The sequence below is a fragment of the Leptodactylus fuscus genome, chromosome 4 (assembly GCF_031893055.1).
Source record: "Leptodactylus fuscus isolate aLepFus1 chromosome 4, aLepFus1.hap2, whole genome shotgun sequence".
NCBI classification, from domain to species: Eukaryota; Metazoa; Chordata; class Amphibia; order Anura; family Leptodactylidae; genus Leptodactylus; species Leptodactylus fuscus.
The window spans coordinates 48,062,369-48,085,110 of record NC_134268.1 but is presented as its reverse complement, the minus strand read 5'-3'; the positions used below and the strand labels follow the sequence as shown (position 1 = coordinate 48,085,110).

General features: G+C 45.1%; 1 protein-coding gene across 4 annotated transcripts in view; it reads right to left on the bottom strand.

Annotated features, from left to right (window-relative positions):
* The window catches only part of STAU2 (staufen double-stranded RNA binding protein 2), a 186,768-nt gene that overhangs the window by 158,474 nt on the left and 5,552 nt on the right, over positions 1-22,742 (bottom strand). For all 4 annotated transcript variants that reach the window (XM_075270414.1, XM_075270416.1, XM_075270415.1 and 1 more), the window contains exon 2: positions 12,068-12,305. In XM_075270414.1, the coding sequence (XP_075126515.1) occupies positions 12,068-12,296 (229 nt within the window). In that variant the 5' untranslated portion in view covers positions 12,297-12,305. The remainder of the gene's footprint in view (positions 1-12,067; positions 12,306-22,742) is intronic.

Below are 22,742 nucleotides of genomic sequence, written 5' to 3'. Positions count from 1 at the left end.
CCAATTCATGGTGGAGGGAGCCTCTAACCAGCCCAGTTTGGACCAATTCATGGTGGAGGGAGCCTCTAAAAAACCCAGTTTGGACCAATTCATGGTGGAGGGAGCCTCTAAACAGCCCAGTTTGGGCAAATTCATGGTGGAGGGAGCCTCTAAAAAACCCAGTTTGGACCAATTCATGGTGGAGGGAGCCTCTAACCAGCCCAGTTTGGACCAATTAATGGTGGAGGGAGCCTCTAAACAGCCAAGTTTGGACCAATTCATGGTGGAGGGAGCCTCTAAAAACCCCAGTTTGGACCAATTCATGGTGGAGGGAGCCTCTAACCAGCCCAGTTTGGACCAATTAATGGTGGAGGGAGCCTCTAACCAGCCCAGTTTGGACCAATTAATGGTGGAGGGAGCCTCTAACCACCCCAGTTTGGACCAATTCATGGTGGAGGGAGCCTCTAAACAGCCAAGTTTGGACCAATTCATGGTGAAGGGAGCCTCTAAAAACCCGTTTGGACCAATTCATGGTGGAGGGAGCCTCTAACCAGCCCAGTTTGGGCAAATTCATGGTGGAGGGAGCCTCTAAACAGCCCAGTTTGGGCAAATTCATGGTGGAGGGAGCCTCTAACCAGCCCAGTTTGGACCAATTAATGGTGGAGGGAGCCTCTAACCAGCCCAGTTTGGACCAATTCATGGTGGAGGGAGCCTCTAAACAGCCAAGTTTTGGGAAATTCATGGTGGAGGGAGCCTCTAACCAGCCCAGTTTGGACCAATTCATGGTGGAGGGAGCCTCTAAAAAACCCAGTTTGGACCAATTCATGGTGGAGGGAGCCTCTAAACAGCCCAGTTTGGGCAAATTCATGGTGGAGGGAGCCTCTAACCAGCCCAGTTTGGGCAAATTCATGGTGGAGGGAGCCTCTAACCAGCCCAGTTTGGACCAATTAATGGTGGAGGGAGCCTCTAACCAGCCCAGTTTGGACCAATTAATGGTGGAGGGAGCCTCTAACCAGCCCAGTTTGGACCAATTAATGGTGGAGGGAGCCTCTAACCACCCCAGTTTGGACCAATTCATGGTGGAGGGAGCCTCTAACCAGCCCAGTTTGGGCAAATTCATGGTGGAGGGAGCCTCTAACCAGCCCAGTTTGGACCAATTAATGGTGGAGGGAGCCTCTAACCAGCCCAGTTTGGACCAATTAATGGTGGAGGGAGCCTCTAACCACCCCAGTTTGGACCAATTCATGGTGGAGGGAGCCTCTAAACAGCCAAGTTTGGACCAATTCATGGTGAAGGGAGCCTCTAAAAACCCGTTTGGACCAATTCATGGTGGAGGGAGCCTCTAACCAGCCCAGTTTGGGCAAATTCATGGTGGAGGGAGCCTCTAAACAGCCCAGTTTGGGCAAATTCATGGTGGAGGGAGCCTCTAACCAGCCCAGTTTGGACCAATTAATGGTGGAGGGAGCCTCTAACCAGCCCAGTTTGGACCAATTCATGGTGGAGGGAGCCTCTAACCAGCCCAGTTTGGACCAATTAATGGTGGAGGGAGCCTCTAAACAGCCAAGTTTTGGGAAATTCATGGTGGAGGGAGCCTCTAACCAGCCCAGTTTGGACCAATTAATGGTGGAGGGAGCCTCTAACCAGCCCAGTTTGGACCAATTCATGGTGGAGGGAGCCTCTAAACAGCCCAGTTTGGGCAAATTCATGGTGGAAGGAGCCTCTAACCAGCAGAGTTGTGGGAAAGCAGGGTGGAGGGAGCCTCTAACCAGCAGAGTTGGTGGAAATCAGGGTGGAGGGAGCCTCTAACCAGCAGAGTTGGGGGAAATCATGTTGGAGGGAGCCTAGTATTAGCAGAATTGTGCAACGCTTATGGTGGATGAGTATGAGGATGCGGAGGAATTGGAGAGGTTGAGTACAGACATGGAGTTTCATGTTGGGGTGCTTTACACAGGTGGGCACAAAAATGACGGCTCTACCCAGTGGTGGTTCATTTTTATCAAAGTGAGCCGGTCGGCACTCTCAGCTGACAGACGGGTGCGCTTGTCAGTGATGATGCCACCGGCTGCACTGAACACCCTCTCAGATAGGACGCTGGCGGCAGGACAGGACAGCACCTCCAAGGCATATAGGGCAAGTTCAAGCCACAGGTCCAACTTCGACACCCAATACGTGTAGGGCGCAGAGGGGTCGGAGAGGACAGGGCTGTGGTCGGAAAGGTATTCCCGCAACATGCGCCTATACTTCTCACGCCTGGTGACACTAGGACCCTCCGTGGCGGCACTTTGGCGAGGGGGTGCCATCAAGGTGTCCCAGACCTTAGACAGTGTGCCCCTCGTTTGTGTGGACCGGTGAGAACTTGGTTGCCTACTGGAGGAACTGCCCTCCCTGCCGCCACTGTCACATGCTGGAAACATCTCCATCATATTCTGCACCAATTGCCTGTGGCAAGCATTGATGCGATTGGCCCTCCCCTCTACCGGAATAAAAGACGAGATGTTTTTATACCGGGGGTCAAGGATAGCAAAGATCCAGTACTGGTTGTCCTCCATGATTTTGACAATACGCTTGTCGGTTGTAAAGCACCCCAACATGAACTCAGCCATGTCTGCCACAGTGTTAGTTGGCATGACTCCTCTGGCCCCACCGGAAAGTTCAATCTCCATTTCCTCCTCATCCTCCATGTCTACCCATCCGCGCTGCAACAATGGGACGATTCGAAGTTGCCCGGAAGCCTCCTGTATCACCATCACATCATCGGACAACTCTTCTTCCTCCTCCTCCTCCTCCTCCTCCTCCTCCATTAAACGCAGTGAAGCGGACAGATGTGTGGACCTACTCTCCAGCTGTGACGGATCGGATGCTATCCCTAACTCCTCTGTGTGATCTGAGTTATCCCTGATGTCAATCAGGGATTCTCTCAGAACACACAAGAGCGGGATTGTAAGGCTCACCATCGCATCCTCAGAGCTCACCCTCCTTGTGGACTCCTCAAAGACCCGTAGGATGTCACAAAGGTCTCTCATCCATGGCCACTCATGGATGTGAAACTGAGGCAGCTGACTTTGTGGCACCCTAGGGTTTTGTAGCTGGTATTCCATCAAAGGTCTCTGCTGCTCAACCACTCTATTCAACATCTGAAACGTTGAGTTCCAGCGTGTGGGGACGTCGCACAAAAGCCGGTGTTGTGGCACATGCAGGCGTTGCTGGAGAGATTTTAAGCTAGCAGCGGCTACTGTCGACTTGCGAAAGTGGGCGCACATGCGCCGCACTTTCACCAGTAGCTCTGGAACATTGGGGTAGCTCTTTAGGAAACGTTGCACCACTAGGTTGAAGACGTGGGCCAGGCATGGAACATGTTGGAGTCCGGCAAGCTCCAGAGCTGCTACCAGGTTCCGGCCGTTATCACAAACGACCATGCCTGGGCCCAGGTGCAGCGGCTCAAACCATATTGCCGTCTCATCGAGGAGGGCATCCCTCACCTCGGAGGCAGTGTGCTGTCTGTCCCCCAAGCTGATCAGCTTCAGCACAGCCTGCTGACGTCTACCAACGCCAGTGCTGCAACGTTTCCAACTCGTAGCTGGGGTCAATCTAACAGCGGAGGAGGAGGCGGTGGCGGAGGAGGAGGCGGTGGCGGAGGAGGAGGCGGTAGAGGAGGAGGAGGAGGGGGGTGTTCTTCTCGTGTCCCTGCCAGGAATGTTAGGCGGGGAGACGAGGTACACCGGGCCAGTTTGGGAAGCAGTCCCAGCCTCAACTACATTCACCCAGTGTGCCGTCAGTGAAATGTAGCGTCCCTGTCCGCATGCACTTGTCCACGCGTCGGTGGTCAAGTGGACCTTTGTGCAAAGCGCGGAACTAAGGGCCCGCCTGATGTTGAGTGACACGTGCTGGTGCAAGGCGGGGACGGCACACCGGGAGAAGTAGTGACGGCTAGGGACGGCATAGCGAGGTGCCGCAGTTGCCATCAGGTCCAGGAAGGCGGGAGTTTCAACAAGCCGGAACGCCAACATCTCCTGGGCCAGCAGTTTAGCGATGTTGGCGTTCAAGGCTTGCGCGTGTGGGTGGTTAGCAGTGTATTTCTGCCGCCGCTCCAATGTCTGAGAGATGGTGGGTTGTTGTAAAGAAACGCCTGATGGTGCCTTTGATGGTGCAGGAGAAGGAGATAAGACAGGACCAGGGGAGGATGAGGTAGAAGTCAACAAAGTGGCGGAGGCAGATGAAGTGGTGTCCTGGCTCGTCCTCTGGAGTGCATCGCCAGCACAGTCAGCAGTGGCAGTGGCAGAGGCAGAGGCAGAGGCAGTGGCGTGAACGGCAGGCGGCCTTTGTCCTGCCGTTGCTGCCTGCCACTGATTCCAGTGCTTGGATTCCAAATGACGGCGCATTGAAGTGGTGGACAGGTTGCTCTTCTCAGAGCCCCTAATCAATTTCGAGAGGCAAATTGTGCAGACAACACTATATCTGTCCTCGGCGCATTCCTTGAAAAAACTCCACACCTTCGAGAAACGTGCCCTCGAGGTGGGAGTTTTTCGGGGCTGGGTACGAACTGGAACATCTTGGGAGATTCCGGGTGTGGCCTGGCTTCGCCTAAGCTGCTGACCTCTGCCTCTGCCTCTAGCTACCCTTTTTGGTGCTGCACCTGCCTCAACATCCACACTACTTTCCCCGCTTGACATCCCCCCTGTCCAGGTCGGGTCAGTGTCCTCATCATCCACCACTTCCTCTTCCAACTCCTGTCTCATCTCCTCCTCCCGCACAATGCGCCAGTCAACTGGATGCCCTGACGGCAACTGCGTCACATCATCGTCGATGAGGGTGGGTTGCTGGTCATCCACCACCAAATCGAACGGAGATGGAGGAGACTCTAGTGTTTGAGCATCTGGACACAGATGCTCCTCTGTTAGGTTCGTGGAATCGTGACGTGGAGAGGCAGGTTGAGGGACAATGAAAGGAGCGGAGAACAGCTCTGGGAAGCAGGGACAGTTTGGGTTATTGTTCTGTAAAGCTTCGGAATTTTGGGAGGAAGGAAGACAAGACTGTTGGGTAATAGGAGGAGAGGAGGCAGAGTCTGACTGGCTGCTGGACAATGTGCTGTAAGCGTTCTCTGACAGCCATTGCAAGACCTGTTCCTGGTTCTCGGGCCTACTAAGGTTTGTACCCTGCAGTTTAGTTAATGTGGCAAGCAACCCTGGCACTGTGGAGTGGCGCAATGCTTGCTGCCCCACAGGAGTAGGCACGGGACGCCCTGTGGCTTCACTGCTACCTTGCTCCCCAGAACCATTCCCCCGACCTCGCCCACGGCCTCGTCCACGTCCCTTTCCGGGAGCCTTGCGCATTTTGAATTCCTAGTTAGAAATTGGCACTGTATACCAGTAGTAAAAATTGTGGGTGCACGTAACCCCAATATATTCTTTGAATTCCCAGTCAGACACTGGCACTATATGGCAGTAGCAAGAAATGAGGGTATTTGTATTCCCAATATACTCTTTGAATTCCCAGTCAGACAATGGCACTGTATACCAGTAGTAAAAATTGTGGGTGCACGTAACCCCAATATATTCTTTGAATTCCCAGTCAGACACTGGCACTATATGGCAGTAGCAAGAAATGAGGGTATTTGTATTCCCAATATATTCTTTGAATTCCCAGTCAGACAATGGCACTATATGGCAGTAGCAAGAAATGAGGGTATTTGTATTCCCAATATATTCTTTGAATTCCCAGTCAGACAATGGCACTGTATACCAGTAGTAAAAATTGTGGGTGCACGTAACCCCAATATATTCTTTGAATTCCCAGTCAGACACTGGCACTATATGGCAGTAGCAAGAAATGAGGGTATTTGTATTCCCAATATATTCTTTGAATTCCCAGTCAGACAATGGCACTGTATACCAGTAGTAAAAATTGTGGGTGCACGTAACCCCAATATATTCTTTGAATTCCCAGTCAGACACTGGCACTATATGGCAGTAGCAAGAAATGAGGGTATTTGTATTCCCAATATATTCTTTGAATTCCCAGTCAGACAATGGCACTGTATACCAGTAGTAAAAATTGTGGGTGCACGTAACCCCAATATATTCTTTGAATTCCCAGTCAGACACTGGCACTATATGGCAGTAGCAAGAAATGAGGGTATTTGTATTCCCAATATATTCTTTGAATTCCCAGTCAGACAATGGCACTGTATACCAGTAGTAAAAATTGTGGGTGCACGTAACCCCAATATATTCTTTGAATTCCCAGTCAGACACTGGCACTATATGGCAGTAGCAAGAAATGAGGGTATTTGTATTCCCAATATATTCTTTGAATTCCCAGTCAGACAATGGCACTGTATACCAGTAGTAAAAATTGTGGGTGCACGTAACCCCAATATATTCTTTGAATTCCCAGTCAGACACTGGCACTATATGGCAGTAGCAAGAAATGAGGGTATTTGTATTCCCAATATATTCTTTGAATTCCCAGTCAGACAATGGCACTGTATACCAGTAGTAAAAATTGTGGGTGCACGTAACCCCAATATATTCTTTGAATTCCCAGTCAGACACTGGCACTATATGGCAGTAGCAAGAAATGAGGGTATTTGTATTCCCAATATATTCTTTGAATTCCCAGTCAGACAATGGCACTGTATACCAGTAGTAAAAATTGTGGGTGCACGTAACCCCAATATATTCTTTGAATTCCCAGTCAGACACTGGCACTATATGGCAGTAGCAAGAAATGAGGGTATTTGTATTCCCAATATATTCTTTGAATTCCCAGTCAGACAATGGCACTGTATACCAGTAGTAAAAATTGTGGGTGCACGTAACCCCAATATATTCTTTGAATTACCAGTCAGACACTGGCACTATATGGCAGTAGCAAGAAATGAGGGTATTTGTATTCCCAATATATTCTTTGAATTCCCAGTCAGACAATGGCACTATATGGCAGTAGCAAGAAATGAGGGTATTTGTATTCCCAATATATTCTTTGAATTCCCAGTCAGACAATGGCACTGTATACCAGTAGTAAAAATTGTGGGTGCACGTAACCCCAATATATTCTTTGAATTCCCAGTCAGACACTGGCACTATATGGCAGTAGCAAGAAATGAGGGTATTTGTATTCCCAATATATTCTTTGAATTCCCAGTCAGACAATGGCACTGTATACCAGTAGTAAAAATTGTGGGTGCACGTAACCCCAATATATTCTTTGAATTCCCAGTCAGACACTGGCACTATATGGCAGTAGCAAGAAATGAGGGTATTTGTATTCCCAATATATTCTTTGAATTCCCAGTCAGACAATGGCACTGTATACCAGTAGTAAAAATTGTGGGTGCACGTAACCCCAATATATTCTTTGAATTCCCAGTCAGACACTGGCACTATATGGCAGTAGCAAGAAATGAGGGTATTTGTATTCCCAATATATTCTTTGAATTCCCAGTCAGACAATGGCACTGTATACCAGTAGTAAAAATTGTGGGTGCACGTAACCCCAATATATTCTTTGAATTCCCAGTCAGACACTGGCACTATATGGCAGTAGCAAGAAATGAGGGTATTTGTATTCCCAATATATTCTTTGAATTCCCAGTCAGACAATGGCACTGTATACCAGTAGTAAAAATTGTGGGTGCACGTAACCCCAATATATTCTTTGAATTCCCAGTCAGACACTGGCACTATATGGCAGTAGCAAGAAATGAGGGTATTTGTATTCCCAATATATTCTTTGAATTCCCAGTCAGACAATGGCACTGTATACCAGTAGTAAAAATTGTGGGTGCACGTAACCCCAATATATTCTTTGAATTCCCAGTCAGACACTGGCACTATATGGCAGTAGCAAGAAATGAGGGTATTTGTATTCCCAATATATTCTTTGAATTCCCAGTCAGACAATGGCACTGTATACCAGTAGTAAAAATTGTGGGTGCACGTAACCCCAATATATTCTTTGAATTCCCAGTCAGACACTGGCACTATATGGCAGTAGCAAGAAATGAGGGTATTTGTATTCCCAATATATTCTTTGAATTCCCAGTCAGACAATGGCACTGTATACCAGTAGTAAAAATTGTGGGTGCACGTAACCCCAATATATTCTTTGAATTACCAGTCAGACACTGGCACTATATGGCAGTAGCAAGAAATGAGGGTATTTGTATTCCCAATATATTCTTTGAATTCCCAGTCAGACAATGGCACTGTATACCAGTAGTAAAAATTGTGGGTGCACGTAACCCCAATATATTCTTTGAATTCCCAGTCAGACACTGGCACTATATGGCAGTAGCAAGAAATGAGGGTATTTGTATTCCCAATATATTCTTTGAATTCCCAGTCAGACAATGGCACTGTATACCAGTAGTAAAAATTGTGGGTGCACGTAACCCCAATATATTCTTTGAATTCCCAGTCAGACACTGGCACTATATGGCAGTAGCAAGAAATGAGGGTATTTGTATTCCCAATATATTCTTTGAATTCCCAGTCAGACAATGGCACTGTATACCAGTAGTAAAAATTGTGGGTGTATATAGCCCCAATTCTATTGCTAGGGGACTTGCAGGGTATTTCTGGGGTGAAGGTGGGGGGGCACACCGTTGGAACGGGTATCGGGGTATATATCGGGTATACGGGAATACACTGACAGTGTATTCCATTCAGGATCCTGGGAAAGCTGGGTTGCGGCGATTGAGCCCGTCAGTGCCACGTTACACTGACAAGCTTCTCCCTGGAATTTAGCTCTTACAAGAGCTGTTGGTTGTCTTCTCCTTCCTATCCTAGCCTGTCCCTGCCTACCCAGAATCTAAGCCCTAGCTAGCTGGACGGAAACCTCCGTCCTCGGTGAATTGCAAGCTCAGAATGACGCGAAGCTGGGCGTCGCTGTTCTTTTAAATTAGAGGTCACATGTTTTCGGCAGCCAATGGGTTTTGCCTACTTTTTTCAACGTCACCGGTGTCGTAGTTCCTGTCCCACCTACCCTGCGCTGTTATTGGAGCAAAAAAGGCGCCAGGGAAGGTGGGAGGGGAATCGAGTAATGGCGCACTTTACCACGCGGTGTTCGATTCGATTCGAACATGCCGAACAGCCTAATATCCGATCGAACATGAGTTCGACAGAACACTGTTCGCTCATCTCTAATCTTGAGTGCATTGACTTTATGCCACCGGTCTGTGCCAGTCACTGCAATGGCTGGCTATTCACTACAGAATACAATACAAACTTCTCATCCTATTCCTCAAACCTCTACATGGTGCTGCATCTCTCTACATTTTCTCCCGCATCTCACCCAACCCGTGCTCTCAGTTCAGCCAATGACCTAAGACTAACAATCCTCCATTATCAGAGCCTCCCGATCCTGTATCCAAGACTTCTCCAGAGTTGCACCATCTCTCTGGAATGCTCTACCCCAGACAAACAGATTAAATCAAAACTCCAACAGCTTGAAGTGCATCCTAAAGACTCATCTCTTCGGCCAGGCCTATCACATATCCTAACCTGAATCGTTCTGCAGTTAGGCTCTGTAAAACTAACCTCAGCTCATGCTCTCTCATTAACCCACAGGACATGATGCCGTAACGACTGTAACCTTATAAATAAAGCTGTATGAGCCATCACCAGCCAGTTTCTTTTTATGTGCAGATTCAAAGTGCCTGGACATATACGTTTAATTAAAATTACCTTCATCATAAAAACGGCTGAACCACTGCATAAACAATGCTACCTCCTATGCCACCCCCTACTACCTCTGGTGTCACCCCCTCTACCTTACGAGCAGGACCCTCACTTCTATTGTGTGAATTGATTTATTACCATGTAACGTCTCATATTGACTGTACTTTAACCCTACAATTTGTAAAGTGCTGCAGAGTTATGTTTGGCTCTATATAAATAAAATGTATTATTATTCCTATATGGCATGCAGAAAAACTTGCCAATTGATATGTTCATAAGCTCCTCAAATTAGCATCATGTAACTGGTGATTGATGAAGACAAATCTGAGATCTCAAGAGATTCTCAGAACGTAACCAACCGATATAGAAGTGTTTATGCAGGAGATGGGGAGGTTGTCAAGTTCTCAATCTGCTGCATATAGGCAGCCGCAGGAGACTGGCACTACAGATAACCCATATGTAGAAAAATATCAATGTCTCAAGTCTCACCTGTAAAACATTTAAATTGGACCTTTCATGTCCTCATGAAAGTGCGGTTTTATACTCGAGTATAAGCCGAATTTTTCAGCACAGTTTTTGTGCTGAAAAATTCCCCCTCGGCTTATACTCGAGTCAAGCAAAAAAATATTTTTATTTTTTTTTTATTTTTTTGGGAGGGGGGGGGGGGTCTATGACCAGCCGCAACAGTATTGTATAGAAAATAAAAATTGTAAATCCCTCCTTTCCCTAGAATACATATAAAAGTAGAAAATTACTGTGAAAGACATACACATTAGGTATCCCTGTGTCTGAAAGTGCCCGGTCTACTGAATATAGGGTATCTGCAGTGCTCCTGTTCCGTCGGGAAGGGGTTAATAGGAGCACTGCAGATCCCCTATATTCAGCCAGGCTGAATTCCAAGTGGAGTTCCAAAAACTCAAGCTCAGGGAAGGGGCAGACAGAGAACCAAAACACCCCCTCCCCTTTCCCAGCACCCAAAAACTTGACCATTTTAATTTTTGAAATTTTCCAGTAACTGCTGCATTTCCCCCCCTCGGCTTATACTCGAGTCAATAGGTTTTCCCAGTTCTTGGTGGTAAAATTAGGGGCCTCAGTTTATATTCGGGTCGGCTTATACTCGAGTATATACGGTACCACTATAAAGCCTTCCCGGTATGTGCCCGGTGGAGGATATATCAGTGCCGTTAGTTTCTAAACCAATCTCTCCCCACTGTCAGAAGGGCGATCCTCATAGCTCAGCGTCATCACTGGGCTGTAAGGAATGCCCCCCAGACAATGCTGTAACATGCAGCCTTGTAAATGAGACAGTCGATACTTGACTATTCCCCTAGGATTACCCATAAGTCTCCTGAAATTTGGGAAAAATCTTCCTCAAAGGCTGTTGGCAGTCCCTATTAAAGAGATTCAGATGCATCTGTATTTATATGGCTCATTGATTTTAATGGGGCATGTGAAAATATGTATGCAATAAAAATAAAAACGTTCAATGCCACATCATTTTTGCTGCCCTATCTGACGGCATTATATTATGGAGGGAGAGAACCTGCGCTCTGTGATATATAGGTTTATATAACTTGTGACAGCATTTCGGAGTAAAAAGCTTCACAAAACTCCTTCTTGTCCCCCCTTCCCCAAACACAGGCTAATGTCATCCTTGCCATAAAATTTAAGATGCCTGCAAACATACATAAAGCGTCCATGTGTCTGGACTGTTCTGCTAGGTGACATTCAGTCATGTGACTTTCACACTCTTAAAGAGGACCTTTCACCATCACTACCTCCCGGCATCCTTTAATAGGCGCTGTCCCACCGACTTCTTTTCTAAGTGGATCCGCGCCTACTGAAAGATGCAATGTATTACATCTGGTGGAGGTGTTGAAAGGTGCTCTTTAAAGGGGTGAGGCCACCAAACACATTTATCCTCTATCCATAGGATAGAGAAAAAAACTGCTGATCGGTGGAGAGCTTACCGTTGAAACCTCCATAGATTCTGAGAACGTAGAGTGCATTACAGTAAGTGCAGTTACTTGCGCCCCCTCCACTCCAATTCATTTCAATAAGAGCCCCAGAGATAGCTGAATTGCAACACTCAGGACAGGAGACCACTTTTTCAGCAGCTCCATTCAGTGTTGGTGAACCACCCCATGTTATCGTCAGACGCCCACACACTAAAAATGTATCCTGTATCCTATGGATAGATAGGCTTACTAGCATAACTCCTTCAACAGTCGCAGCTCCATTGATTCTGGTGCAGTTGAAGTTTGTTTTTGTTTTTTGCTCCATCCCAGGATTGTCCCATCTGACTGCTGAGAACATAACTCGCATATAGTGGGCTGACATTAGCAGAAATGATTGGTCAGGAATGGTTGGGAGCTAGATAAAAAAATGACAACTGTATGGCACTGTACCTTCCAAGAATTTGGCTTGCCCTTCTTCAGTGGCCACTCCTGGCGAGCTAACAGAGGATGACGAATCCACTAGACTTTCGGTGGGGCTATCTGTGGTTACTTCTGTAGCAGATCCATTCAGGGAGCTTTGCACACTCATCTGACTGGTACTTGAGGCAGGAGGGGGTAGCACAGAAGAAAAAGAAGAGTCACACATGGGTGCAGATGATGGTGCCTTAATGTGTGCCATTCTCTAGCTCTGCAAGACACAGAAAAACAATTGCAATTGGTTAAACAGAGCACACAGGTCATACCGTATAATGTGAAGAATGTTCCCTACAAGATATAATACAGTCATCTTATACATTACACATCCACGTGTATATAGAGGGACAGAAGCTGAGCTCTTGGGTATATCACCCTGACCACCCTGCCCCAAATACACTGATGACAGCCCTCCGTGTATCAGTAGGTTTACACCGAAGACATGTCAATCACTGTATGTGGGCAGAGTAATCAGGACTCTCAATCTCTCCTAAGAGTCCTGTCTAATAATTATATACTTTGTGGTAAAGATTGGACACAGCCGTCATATGGCTGCATTACAATCTATTCATGCAGATGGGGGTATTCAAATGACCGATTTTTTACGTTGTGTATTACTTGTCTTCAGAGATCCCTCAACAGACTGAAACCTCTGTAAGGAAAATGTGAAAACAGATGCAAACCAGTTGTGATGCCAAGTTCACACTAGCACCATCGCCTCAGTCATTCAGGTCCCGAAGTCCGTTCAGCGGTTTCATCGACGCAGTCTCCAACGGATGTGAACCCAGCTTGAACTGTCCCTTCTCACAGGCGTTTTTTCACCAGTCACCTGAATAGAACTTTACATATCATGCAAGAGAGTGTGCAATTGGACAACATCCATTGATGTCAATGGGGGGAGGGGGTTCCCTTTTCATCTCCTGCTCTATAAATATTGGGCTTCATATATAGTTGGGTGCACGAGACCTTAGTGTCTATCAAATCTGCCCAACTTGAACGTATGGAAATTTGATTATTCACTCCCCTGTACAATGTGCCCTGATGTCACAGACCTTGTTAAGATTTCTTCTGTTTCCAGGGATATGTTCCCACTTCCTCAATGTACCCGCAGACATCTCACACAATACCTTATTATATTGATCTCTCCATCCACAATAAAAATGCAAAACAATGAAAACCACGTTTCTTCTGATTCTTATTTCTCTAAGCTAGAGCACTGAAACAGAGCGATAATGTGAGAGCCAAGTCGGGTGGAATAACGTAAAGACCTCGTATCACTGCAAAATCCTCAAAAGAATAACATGGACAAAGGTTTCATTCACACCTACTGAATGGATGGTTCGGGGTGAATTATTATTATTATTATTATTTTTTATATCGATTGTGAGCCCCATATAGGGATCACAATGTACATTGTTTTTTCTTATCAGTATGTCTTTGTAGTATGAGATGAAATCCACGCAAACACGGGGAGAACATACAAACTCCTTGCAGATGTTGTTCCTGGTGGGATTCAAGCCCAGGACTCCAGCGCTGCAAGGCTGCAGTGCTAATCACTGAGCTACCGTGTTGCCCCCGGGGTGAATTATTCCGCTGGCTGGATAGACCAGGTTACTCCCATTCTTCCTACTACTCATAGCACGGTATACACCCTCTGCCACCATGTATACAATGTTTTGCAGACCAATAAAAAGATATTAATGCCAAACTTTTTTTTTCCTGTTAGTTGTGCTTGCTACCTTTTTTTTTTTTTTTGCAAAAAATATCAAAAGGAAGCCGACTACTGATTCTCTGATCACATCATTATACAGTAAGAAATCTGCTGAGAAAACCAAAGAAAAGTAAATAAGGTTCACAGCGAATTACGCCTTTCGGAACGTTAACCTTCGACCCAGGTCTGAGTTACAAACTGAAGTAAACTTTGATCTTTTCAATAGAGCAGATCACAGGGATTTCACCTTCCAGTCACAAGTAGTCTTTAATGGAGAAGGCCCTATCTGTATGAATATTTGTTCCCTACAATTACCACACGATATATGCCTATACTAATGAAATACAGAAAGATGTGGTGCTGAAAGCCAAAAGAAGGGACCAGATGGAATCAAATAGCCTTCATGGGACAGATCAGAACAACGGACAGTGTGGCAGTAATGTGAACCTAGTCAAGCAACAGAAAACTGGATTCAAAACGCTCTAAAGGACAATTTTTCTTTAAAACTAAGGCTCCACGCCACAAAATGAAGAAAAAAAATGCTATGGAGAAAAACGCAGCAGAAACACATTGCATTTTTTTCCCGCAGCCTTTTTCATTGTGTTGTTTTTGCATTTTCCTTCGCCGACTTTCTGTCCTTATTATATCTATAGGGAAACGGCCATCATTTCCGCATTCCACGATTTTCAAAACATTCCGGCGTTTTTGTAAAAACGCAGTTTTTCTGCTGCAGTTTTTTTTTTCTGCAATGTGTGGATGGGATTAGCCATGGTTTTATTCAGTGGTTTTGGCTTATAAATACTGATGCACATACTGCATAATGATATGTGAATGAGGATGGTACATTGTGTGGCAAGCATGGTATTACATGCCACCCATCCAGATGAAAAAGGAGGCCATTAGTCAGAGCCGGAGTGACACTCTCTAGTGTTTCTATCCTCGGACTCAGAGGGTGGTTCATAGAAGAGGACAGACTATTACCATGGTCAGGTTAGAGCTTGTTCACATGTGGTCGATTTGCAGGCAGAAAATCTGCAGCATTTTACAGCATAATGGATGGAAAAATAATTAAAAAAATAATAATTGTTCACTCTCATTAACGGATTACTCCCAGGGCCTGCACAGTTCTTCACTGAAGTACACCTCAGCTGTACATGTACAGGAAAATCGAGGTGTACTTCTCCCAGGTTCTCACCAAACAAAACTGCGTAGCTGCTGGAAGTACATATAATAGGCACGGGATTTTTGGGTTCTTTTTTTGCTTTTTATTTCGCAATGTTGACGCAGACAGCTTTAAAGCATGGGACGCTAAACCCCCAGTCCATGTGGATCTATTGGTGGATTAGTTCCATATGCCTAGACCAGGGGTCTCAATCTTGCGGCCCTCGGGACAATAGTTTGCGGCCCCCGTCGGACGCCGGATGTTTAACCCCTTCCCGACATCCACCATAATAGTACGGAGCATGCCGGGTGTGTAACTGGCGAAATAGTATGGCGCATGCGGGTGTGTAACCCCGGACCGATTGGAGGCATTAACCCCTCCGGCGCCACGGTCAAAGGCCATTTTCCCGGCAGCGCATGGGCGCCGCCATTTTGCCGGTGATCGCCAGCGCCTGGAGCAAAACTTGTTAAAGGCTCCTGGCCGATCTGCAATCTGGTCTATGCAGCCTGCAAAAGAAATGATGATTTTTTGCAATGCATTGCATTAGTGATCAGACCCCCTGGGGTTCAGCACCCCTAGGGGGTCTAATAAATGCAAAAAAAAAAAAAAAATTTAAACAGTAAAAAAATATATATATATATACCGTATATACTCGAGAATAAGCCAACCCCCCTAATTTTACCACAAAAAACTGGGAAAACTTATTGACTCGAGTATAAGCCTAGGGGGGAAATGCAGCACCTACTGGAAAATTTTACTGGAAAAGCTTTTGGGTCCAGTAGTTGCTGTGGAAGGGGAGGGGGTGTTTTGGTTGTCTGTCTGCCCTTCCCTGAGCTTGAGGACTGTTTTTTCATCCCCCACTTGGAATTCAGTCTGGCTGAATATAGGGTATCTGCAGTGCTCCTATTAACCCCGTTCCTGATGGAACAGGAGCTCTGCAGATCCCCTATATTCAGTAGACCGGGCACTGTCAGACACAGGGATACCTAATGTGTATGTGTGTCACAGTAATTTTCTACTTTTATATGTATTCTAGGGAAAGGAGTGATTTAGAACTTTTATTTTTTAAAAATCTTTTTTTTTTTGCACTATTTTATGGGAGATTCTATACATTGATAATGTGGCTGGTCATAGACCCCCCCCCCCCCCTCCTAAAAAAAAAAAAAAAAAAAAAGAAAAAATTTTTTTTTTTGGCTGACTCGAGTATAAGCCGAGGGGGGCTTTTTCAGCTCAAAAACTGGGTTGAAAAATTTGGCTTGTACTCGAGTATATACGGTACATTTTAAAAAAAATGTATTAAAAATTTAAAGTCACCCGCCTTTCCCCTAAAACACATATAAAAGTAGTTAAATACTGTGAAACACATACATGTTAGGTATCCCCGTGTCCGAAATCACCCGCTCTACAAATCTATAAAAATATTTTTCCTGTTTGGTAAACGCAGTAGCGGGAAAAATAGTCAAAAGCGCCAAACTGCCGTTTGTTCACTGTTTTGATTCTGATAAAAATTTGAATAAAAAGTGATCAAAGCAATAACATTTCCCGAAAATGGTAGAACTAAAAAGTACACCCGGCCCCGCAAAAAAAGACGCCCTATGCATCCCTGTACATGGAAGTATAAAAAAAGTTACGGGTGTCAGCATATGACTTTTAGAAAAAAAAAAATTGGGAAAACCTGATGTGGCCCAGCCTCACCCAGACTTTACCTCTAGCGGCCCCCGGGGTAAATTGAGTTTGAGACCCCTGGCCTAGACGTCTCTTTCAATCTGCAGTGTGTACATTTATGTTGCAGATTTTCACTACAGTTGTTCCAACCCTTTTTACTAAACCATGACAAAACGCACAACATATTTTTTCTGTCCCTTGTGGACATCCCCTTAAACTGTACCGTTACCTATGTGTACAATGAGCATATACGGATCAATTTTTGGCAATTATGTATTACACGAGGCCTGTACTTCTAGGTTTCATCTTGCTCATCTATACAATGATGGTTCATAGGCCAGGAGGACTATTGATCTTAGGCAATATCCCTTGTACACCTGTCACACAACCATTTACACACGCACAGGTTTCACTCTGCAGGCAAGACACATGCAAGCCTTCCCTAAGGAGGTTATATGCAGGATCGCCATGGCAACTCTGTATATTACATCACTCCAATAAGACGGCCCTGCTGCTTAGACGGGTAAAGCACATACAAAGCTTCCCCTTCCCTCCAGCATGTTACATCCAGCACAGTAATACATTCATTAGTCCCCAGGTTGGCTCTTATAAATGTAGTCTGCCATTTAGTAATGGCCTAGCAACAAACGCAGCTGTTGGTGGGTGACACCAGTATGTGGCACTTGCCCGTCATCACATGGGGAAGGCGGACACCGTTACACATTGCTTATGTGTATATTAAGTCATTTTTAGGACACACGTGATTTTTTAACTCATTGGGGCAGATTTATTACAACATTTTCTAAGCCTCATTGTAAATCATACAGACCCTCCCTCCATGCCCGCTTGTAAGCCGGGGTAGAGTTATATCAGTAGGCTGGCATAAATGATCATAAATCCAATGGGATTTCCTTCCAGGGAGGCGGAAGAGCGGTGTAGAGCAAAAAAAAAAAGAAAAAGAAAAAATTGCAAATTTTGCAAAGAAAAAAAAAATCAAATTTGCACAACAATTTGCAACCTTTTCATACCCTGTAAGCCAGCAAAAGACGTAAGAAATCTCCCCAGATCTGTTCTAAAAACAGCTGTGTGACTGTAGTTACAAAAAGTCCTGAAGTAGGCCTTTTCTCTCTGCATTTTTCGAGTGGAAACCTGCTGGTCCCCATTATAGTCTATGGCAGTGATGGCGAACCTTTTAGAGACCGAGTGCCCAAACTGCAACCTATAACCCACTAATTTATCACCAAGTGCCAACACGGCAATTTAACCTTAATGTGCAGATCCACAATTGCAGACAATTACGGACCTGCAAAATATGGTCATGTGAATGGGGCTTTATTGAGCTTTCTGCTCCACTGTGACCCCCACACAGTACAATCTGCTCCACAGTAGCCCCCACACAGAACAATAGGCTCCACAGTGGCCTCCACACAGCATAATCTGTTCCACAGATGGGTGCCCAAAGAGAGGGCTCTGAGTGCCACCTCTGGCACCCGTACCATAGGTTCGCCATCACAGATCTATGGTTTTTCACAGGTAACCGCTTGTTAATCAGATTAGGTTTCCGTTTCTTGGGTTCCCAAGCAGACCTGAGGAACAGAAAGCTGAACACAGCATCACTCAGAAGTAACACGGAGTATATTATACAGCAGTAGTGAACAGTACTAGCGTGCATACACCTTGGTTGAGACAGAAAACTCAATGCCGCAATTGCTGGTGTCTCTGCTTCTCTTTCACTTTACTACTATTCCTACCTGCCCTCTCCATAGACTTCTATAGGCAAACACTTTATTCACTTGTACTATTTATTTATGCAAAATTTTGCCTTTATCATTTAGTGAAAGTGGAAAAATAAAACCAAACACACATGTCTTGTCCACTAGTTGGTCGATAACATGCGCACTACTGCATTGCCTGTGTACTGGGATCCTGAATGTTTCCTGGTCAGTTGTGTGCAGTCTAGGAATAGTACAATGCAAATTCCCTTCCCTGCAATGTCAGAACACTGAGTCATCAGACAAGCCAGGCACATAGGGGGCAGCGAGGACCAGCTGCTCCGACTGCAAAGAGACCTGCTGGAAAACTGCTGAATCATTGGGGGTGTTAATATTAATCTGAAGCTTTACATAAAGATGGAGAGATTATTCTCACCAAGTGCAAGCTACAATGGAGTGTATGGCACTTTTGTCATGATAATCTGAACTGTGTATATTGTACCGCATCATTAATAGAAACAATGTATGCATTGTGCAGAATATGCATATTAAGGCTCTGTTCACACAAGTACTAAAGCTCAAGGTCTCAAATGTATAATGTTTCACCAATAACAGCGCTACTGACTATTCTGCCTTCAAAGGCGCACCTAAAACAACTAACGTGCTCAACATTTATCAAGGAACCGTGTCCATTTAATAAATATCCTCTACCGAAAAAGCAGCAAAAAAACAAAAAAAAAAAAAAACAACCCCCAATAAGCAATTAGCAAGTTTCATGGGATAACCCGCATTCAGCTGGGCACAATGGAGTTCCATAGCACAGTTGTATATTTTGAACCAATATACATCCTGGTTACACATGTTCTCTTAAAGGGGTCATCCAAGACTATGACCTCACGTCCTCAGGGTGACAACACGTCCACTGGTCACATCTGAATGGGACTGAGCTGGAGCACGGTCATGTGACCTGAGAAATGGAAACGTAGCTGTATCATAGATTTGGATTACCCCCTTTATGCTAAAGCCCCACACAGCGAGTCTCTGAAAAAAAAAACACTGCAGAAACGCATCATGGGTTTTTTTTTCCAAGAAAGTCCACAGTTTTTTCCTCTGCGGACTTTCTGCTTCATTATATCTATACGAAAAACACCAGTGTTCCTGTAGGTATAATCAACACACCGTAATAAGATTAACAAAAAAGCAAGCGTTTTTGAAATTGCTGCACTTCTGCAATGCGAGTCAGTTTTTTTTTTTTTTTTTTAACTGAGCACGTGGGACAAAACCAAAAAATAAATAAAAATTGTGCATGCAAAACATTTTCGTCCAACAATTTTGGGCAGATTCTATGACAGAGTCTCTAACGCAAACATGGCCTTAGGCCCGATTCACATCTGCGCTCAGTATTCCATTCAGGAAATCCGCTTGGGGACTCCCAGAATGGAATACCAAACACATTAAAAAGTAGTGAGCAATGAAACCACAAGTGCCCCATAGACTATAATGGGGTCCGTGTGTTTTCCATGTGATGTCCGCACAAGAGTGAGAGTGCTGCTTGGAAGAACTTTCCTCTCCGCATGATTCGTGCGGACACCGCACGGAAAACACACAGACCCCACTATAGTCTATGGGGTCCATGTGGTTTCATTGCTCTCCTTAAAGACAATACAGTTTATTAGTTACACCTCTTATACGCCATATAGTTTCTAGCAGGGGGTGGATGTATACAATTTATAGTACCCGCTGAATTATGTAACGTAATTACAAGTTTACAGCAATGTCATTCAGTAACTAATTTCTAACAATTAGGTTAAAGTTCCTCAATTATTCCACCTGCAGCCACAATGAATCACACTGATGTATCAAGCCTGAACCTGCACATCACACTATTCCCAGTGACGTCCATAGGCCAGGCAATCCTCAGAATTACACAATCTGTTCATATGAGCACAGCCAGGATGAAGACTCCCACGAATTCAGAAATACCAAGTGCAGGATATATTTGGTGTGTACACATAGGCTTAGACTGGATTCACACACAGCAGTTATACTTGTAGCAGGCTCTTAGTATGAACATTTTCATGATGTTCTGAGCCAGCCCCAATAAGGGGGAAAATTTCCAATGTTAAAACGACTAGGATAAGTTATAAAAGGAAGATCTACCTTCATCTGGGATCCCTGTGGATCACCTGATTGAAACCGCAGCAGTACTATGTTGTTGCTTCCACGTCACAGGCAACGTGAGGTCATTCATGTGGCCTGATCACAGTTCAGTCCCATTCACTGACTAGGCTGAGCTACAATACCAAACACAGTCGCCATATAAAAGTACTGAAGAGGCTGCAGCGATCACCTGAAGACTGCAGCCTCTTCAATTAGCTGATCAGCTGTGGGCCTGGGTGTAGGACTCTCAACGATCAATTAAATCTCAGAAAACGCCCCAAGTGGAGTAAACGCAGTGGTTTGGCCTCTGTGTTTTACAGTCCCTGCAAAGTGAATGGGATTCTAGCAAATCCCATCCCAACATTGCAGAAAAATATGAGTCGTGTTTTTGGAAATCACATCATGTGAATTCTACCTACAGAAACACTGGTGGTTTCCCTATAAGTATAATGCAAAAAGTCCTCAGAAGGAAAGTCTTCGGACTTTCTGTGAAAAAAACCATGATGCGTCTCAGCCGCGCTTTTTCCGGCAGCGTTTTCACTGAAGCCTGCTATGTGGGGTCTTAGACTTAGGAAACGGCCCAAAGAAAAATACTGTGTGGAAAGAAAAAATTAAAAAAAAAAACAATTTTTTTTTAAAGTTTTTGATGCGTTTTTCTCTTTCCATTAAATCTATTACACACTTGTGGTTCCACAACATGGCGCTTTTACCTTAAAAGTTTTTTTCTGTCGTACAGCTATGGCTTATATACAGAGTATACCATAAATGTCCAATAGTTGGGGCCCATTTCTAAGAGCACCAGCAATTGGGAAACTAAAAGTCCAGGCCAAAACTGAATGGCAATACGACCCTGCACCGGTCAAAACCTCGTCCTAAAAGGGGATGCCTCCGAAAAATAAGCTCTTGCTAAATGTAGAAATCAACTTATCACCAGAGGAAGCTCTGACTACAAGAAATATAGCAGTACTTGATGGAGTGTGAAATAAATAGCCATGTAATGCCGGGTCCACCAAAACAGGAGCCGCTCTGTAAGGTTAAATTCTTTTCTGTGTCACAGGTTAGGCCGGATTAAGACTGGGTATTTTGGACCAGAATTTGATGCGGAAGCCACCTGAGATTCCAGTCCAAAAGACAGGTAGCCGCGACTGGAGGCTGATGCAGTGCACCGACATCCAGCCGCGCACTCTGTTCCGTATTAGGCCCAAATGAATGGGCCTAGTCTGGAGGAGGGAGTGTCTTCAGGCGGATGTCGCAAGACGAATCTGCCCGAAGAATGAGCATGTCGCTTCTTTTTTTCCGGGAGCCGGAACAAACTGCTCCCGGAGAAAAAGAGCTGACCAGCTCCCATTCATTTCAATGAGAGACGTTTTTTTTATGGTCAGGATTTTGAAGCAGATTCCGCCTCAATTCCTGATCAAAATACCCCGTGTGAACTCGGCCTTAGAAGACACTGGCGCAGCTTCCATCAAGAATCAAGGATGAAAAAATCTTGCATGAAGGACTTTTTTGTCTGGCAAAATGACAGACACCATAGCGGAAACTGAACTGACCCCATTATGGTCAAGAGGGACCATCAGGGTGCATTTGTCATGCAATATATCAGTCCCTTCAGGATTTCAGTCTTTCTATTCCTATAATGGAAAAGAAAACTAGAGCTCCAGATGGAGATGTGAACGCCCAAGAAGACTTTGCATAGAGCAAGTTCCAGAGTCCCATCTATGAAGTCCATATGTTGTAATAAATTACTATCAGGCAGTAGCTTATCCTCTTCTCCCTACTGAAATACAGTATACAAGTACACTTCATGCACCTTCTGCAGGAGCAAATCGGTCACTGTGGTCTGACACAAGGACACCAGCTCGCCCGTGGTTCATTCTCACCACATTAAAGTAAATCTAATAACATAGGAAAGGCCCTCCACAATGGCAATTATATCCCAAAACCATGTGTCAGACCACAAATATTCATGGCCAAATTACATACTTCGACCCTGGCCTTCTCACCACAGGGAGACACCTGCATGATTTGGATCTAACATTACAGAGCATTCTCTAAGTAACAATCCAATGGATAAGACTGACGGGAGTCTCCACTTAGAGTACCACCTAAATACACCCCAACTATGGTTCACTGGTGTACTAAACTGTATCTACTGCCATATTCTTATACATAAATCAATAGTACACATGAATGTAAGAAACACTGGAGAAACGGCACCAACTGTACATTCTTTTCTGTTTC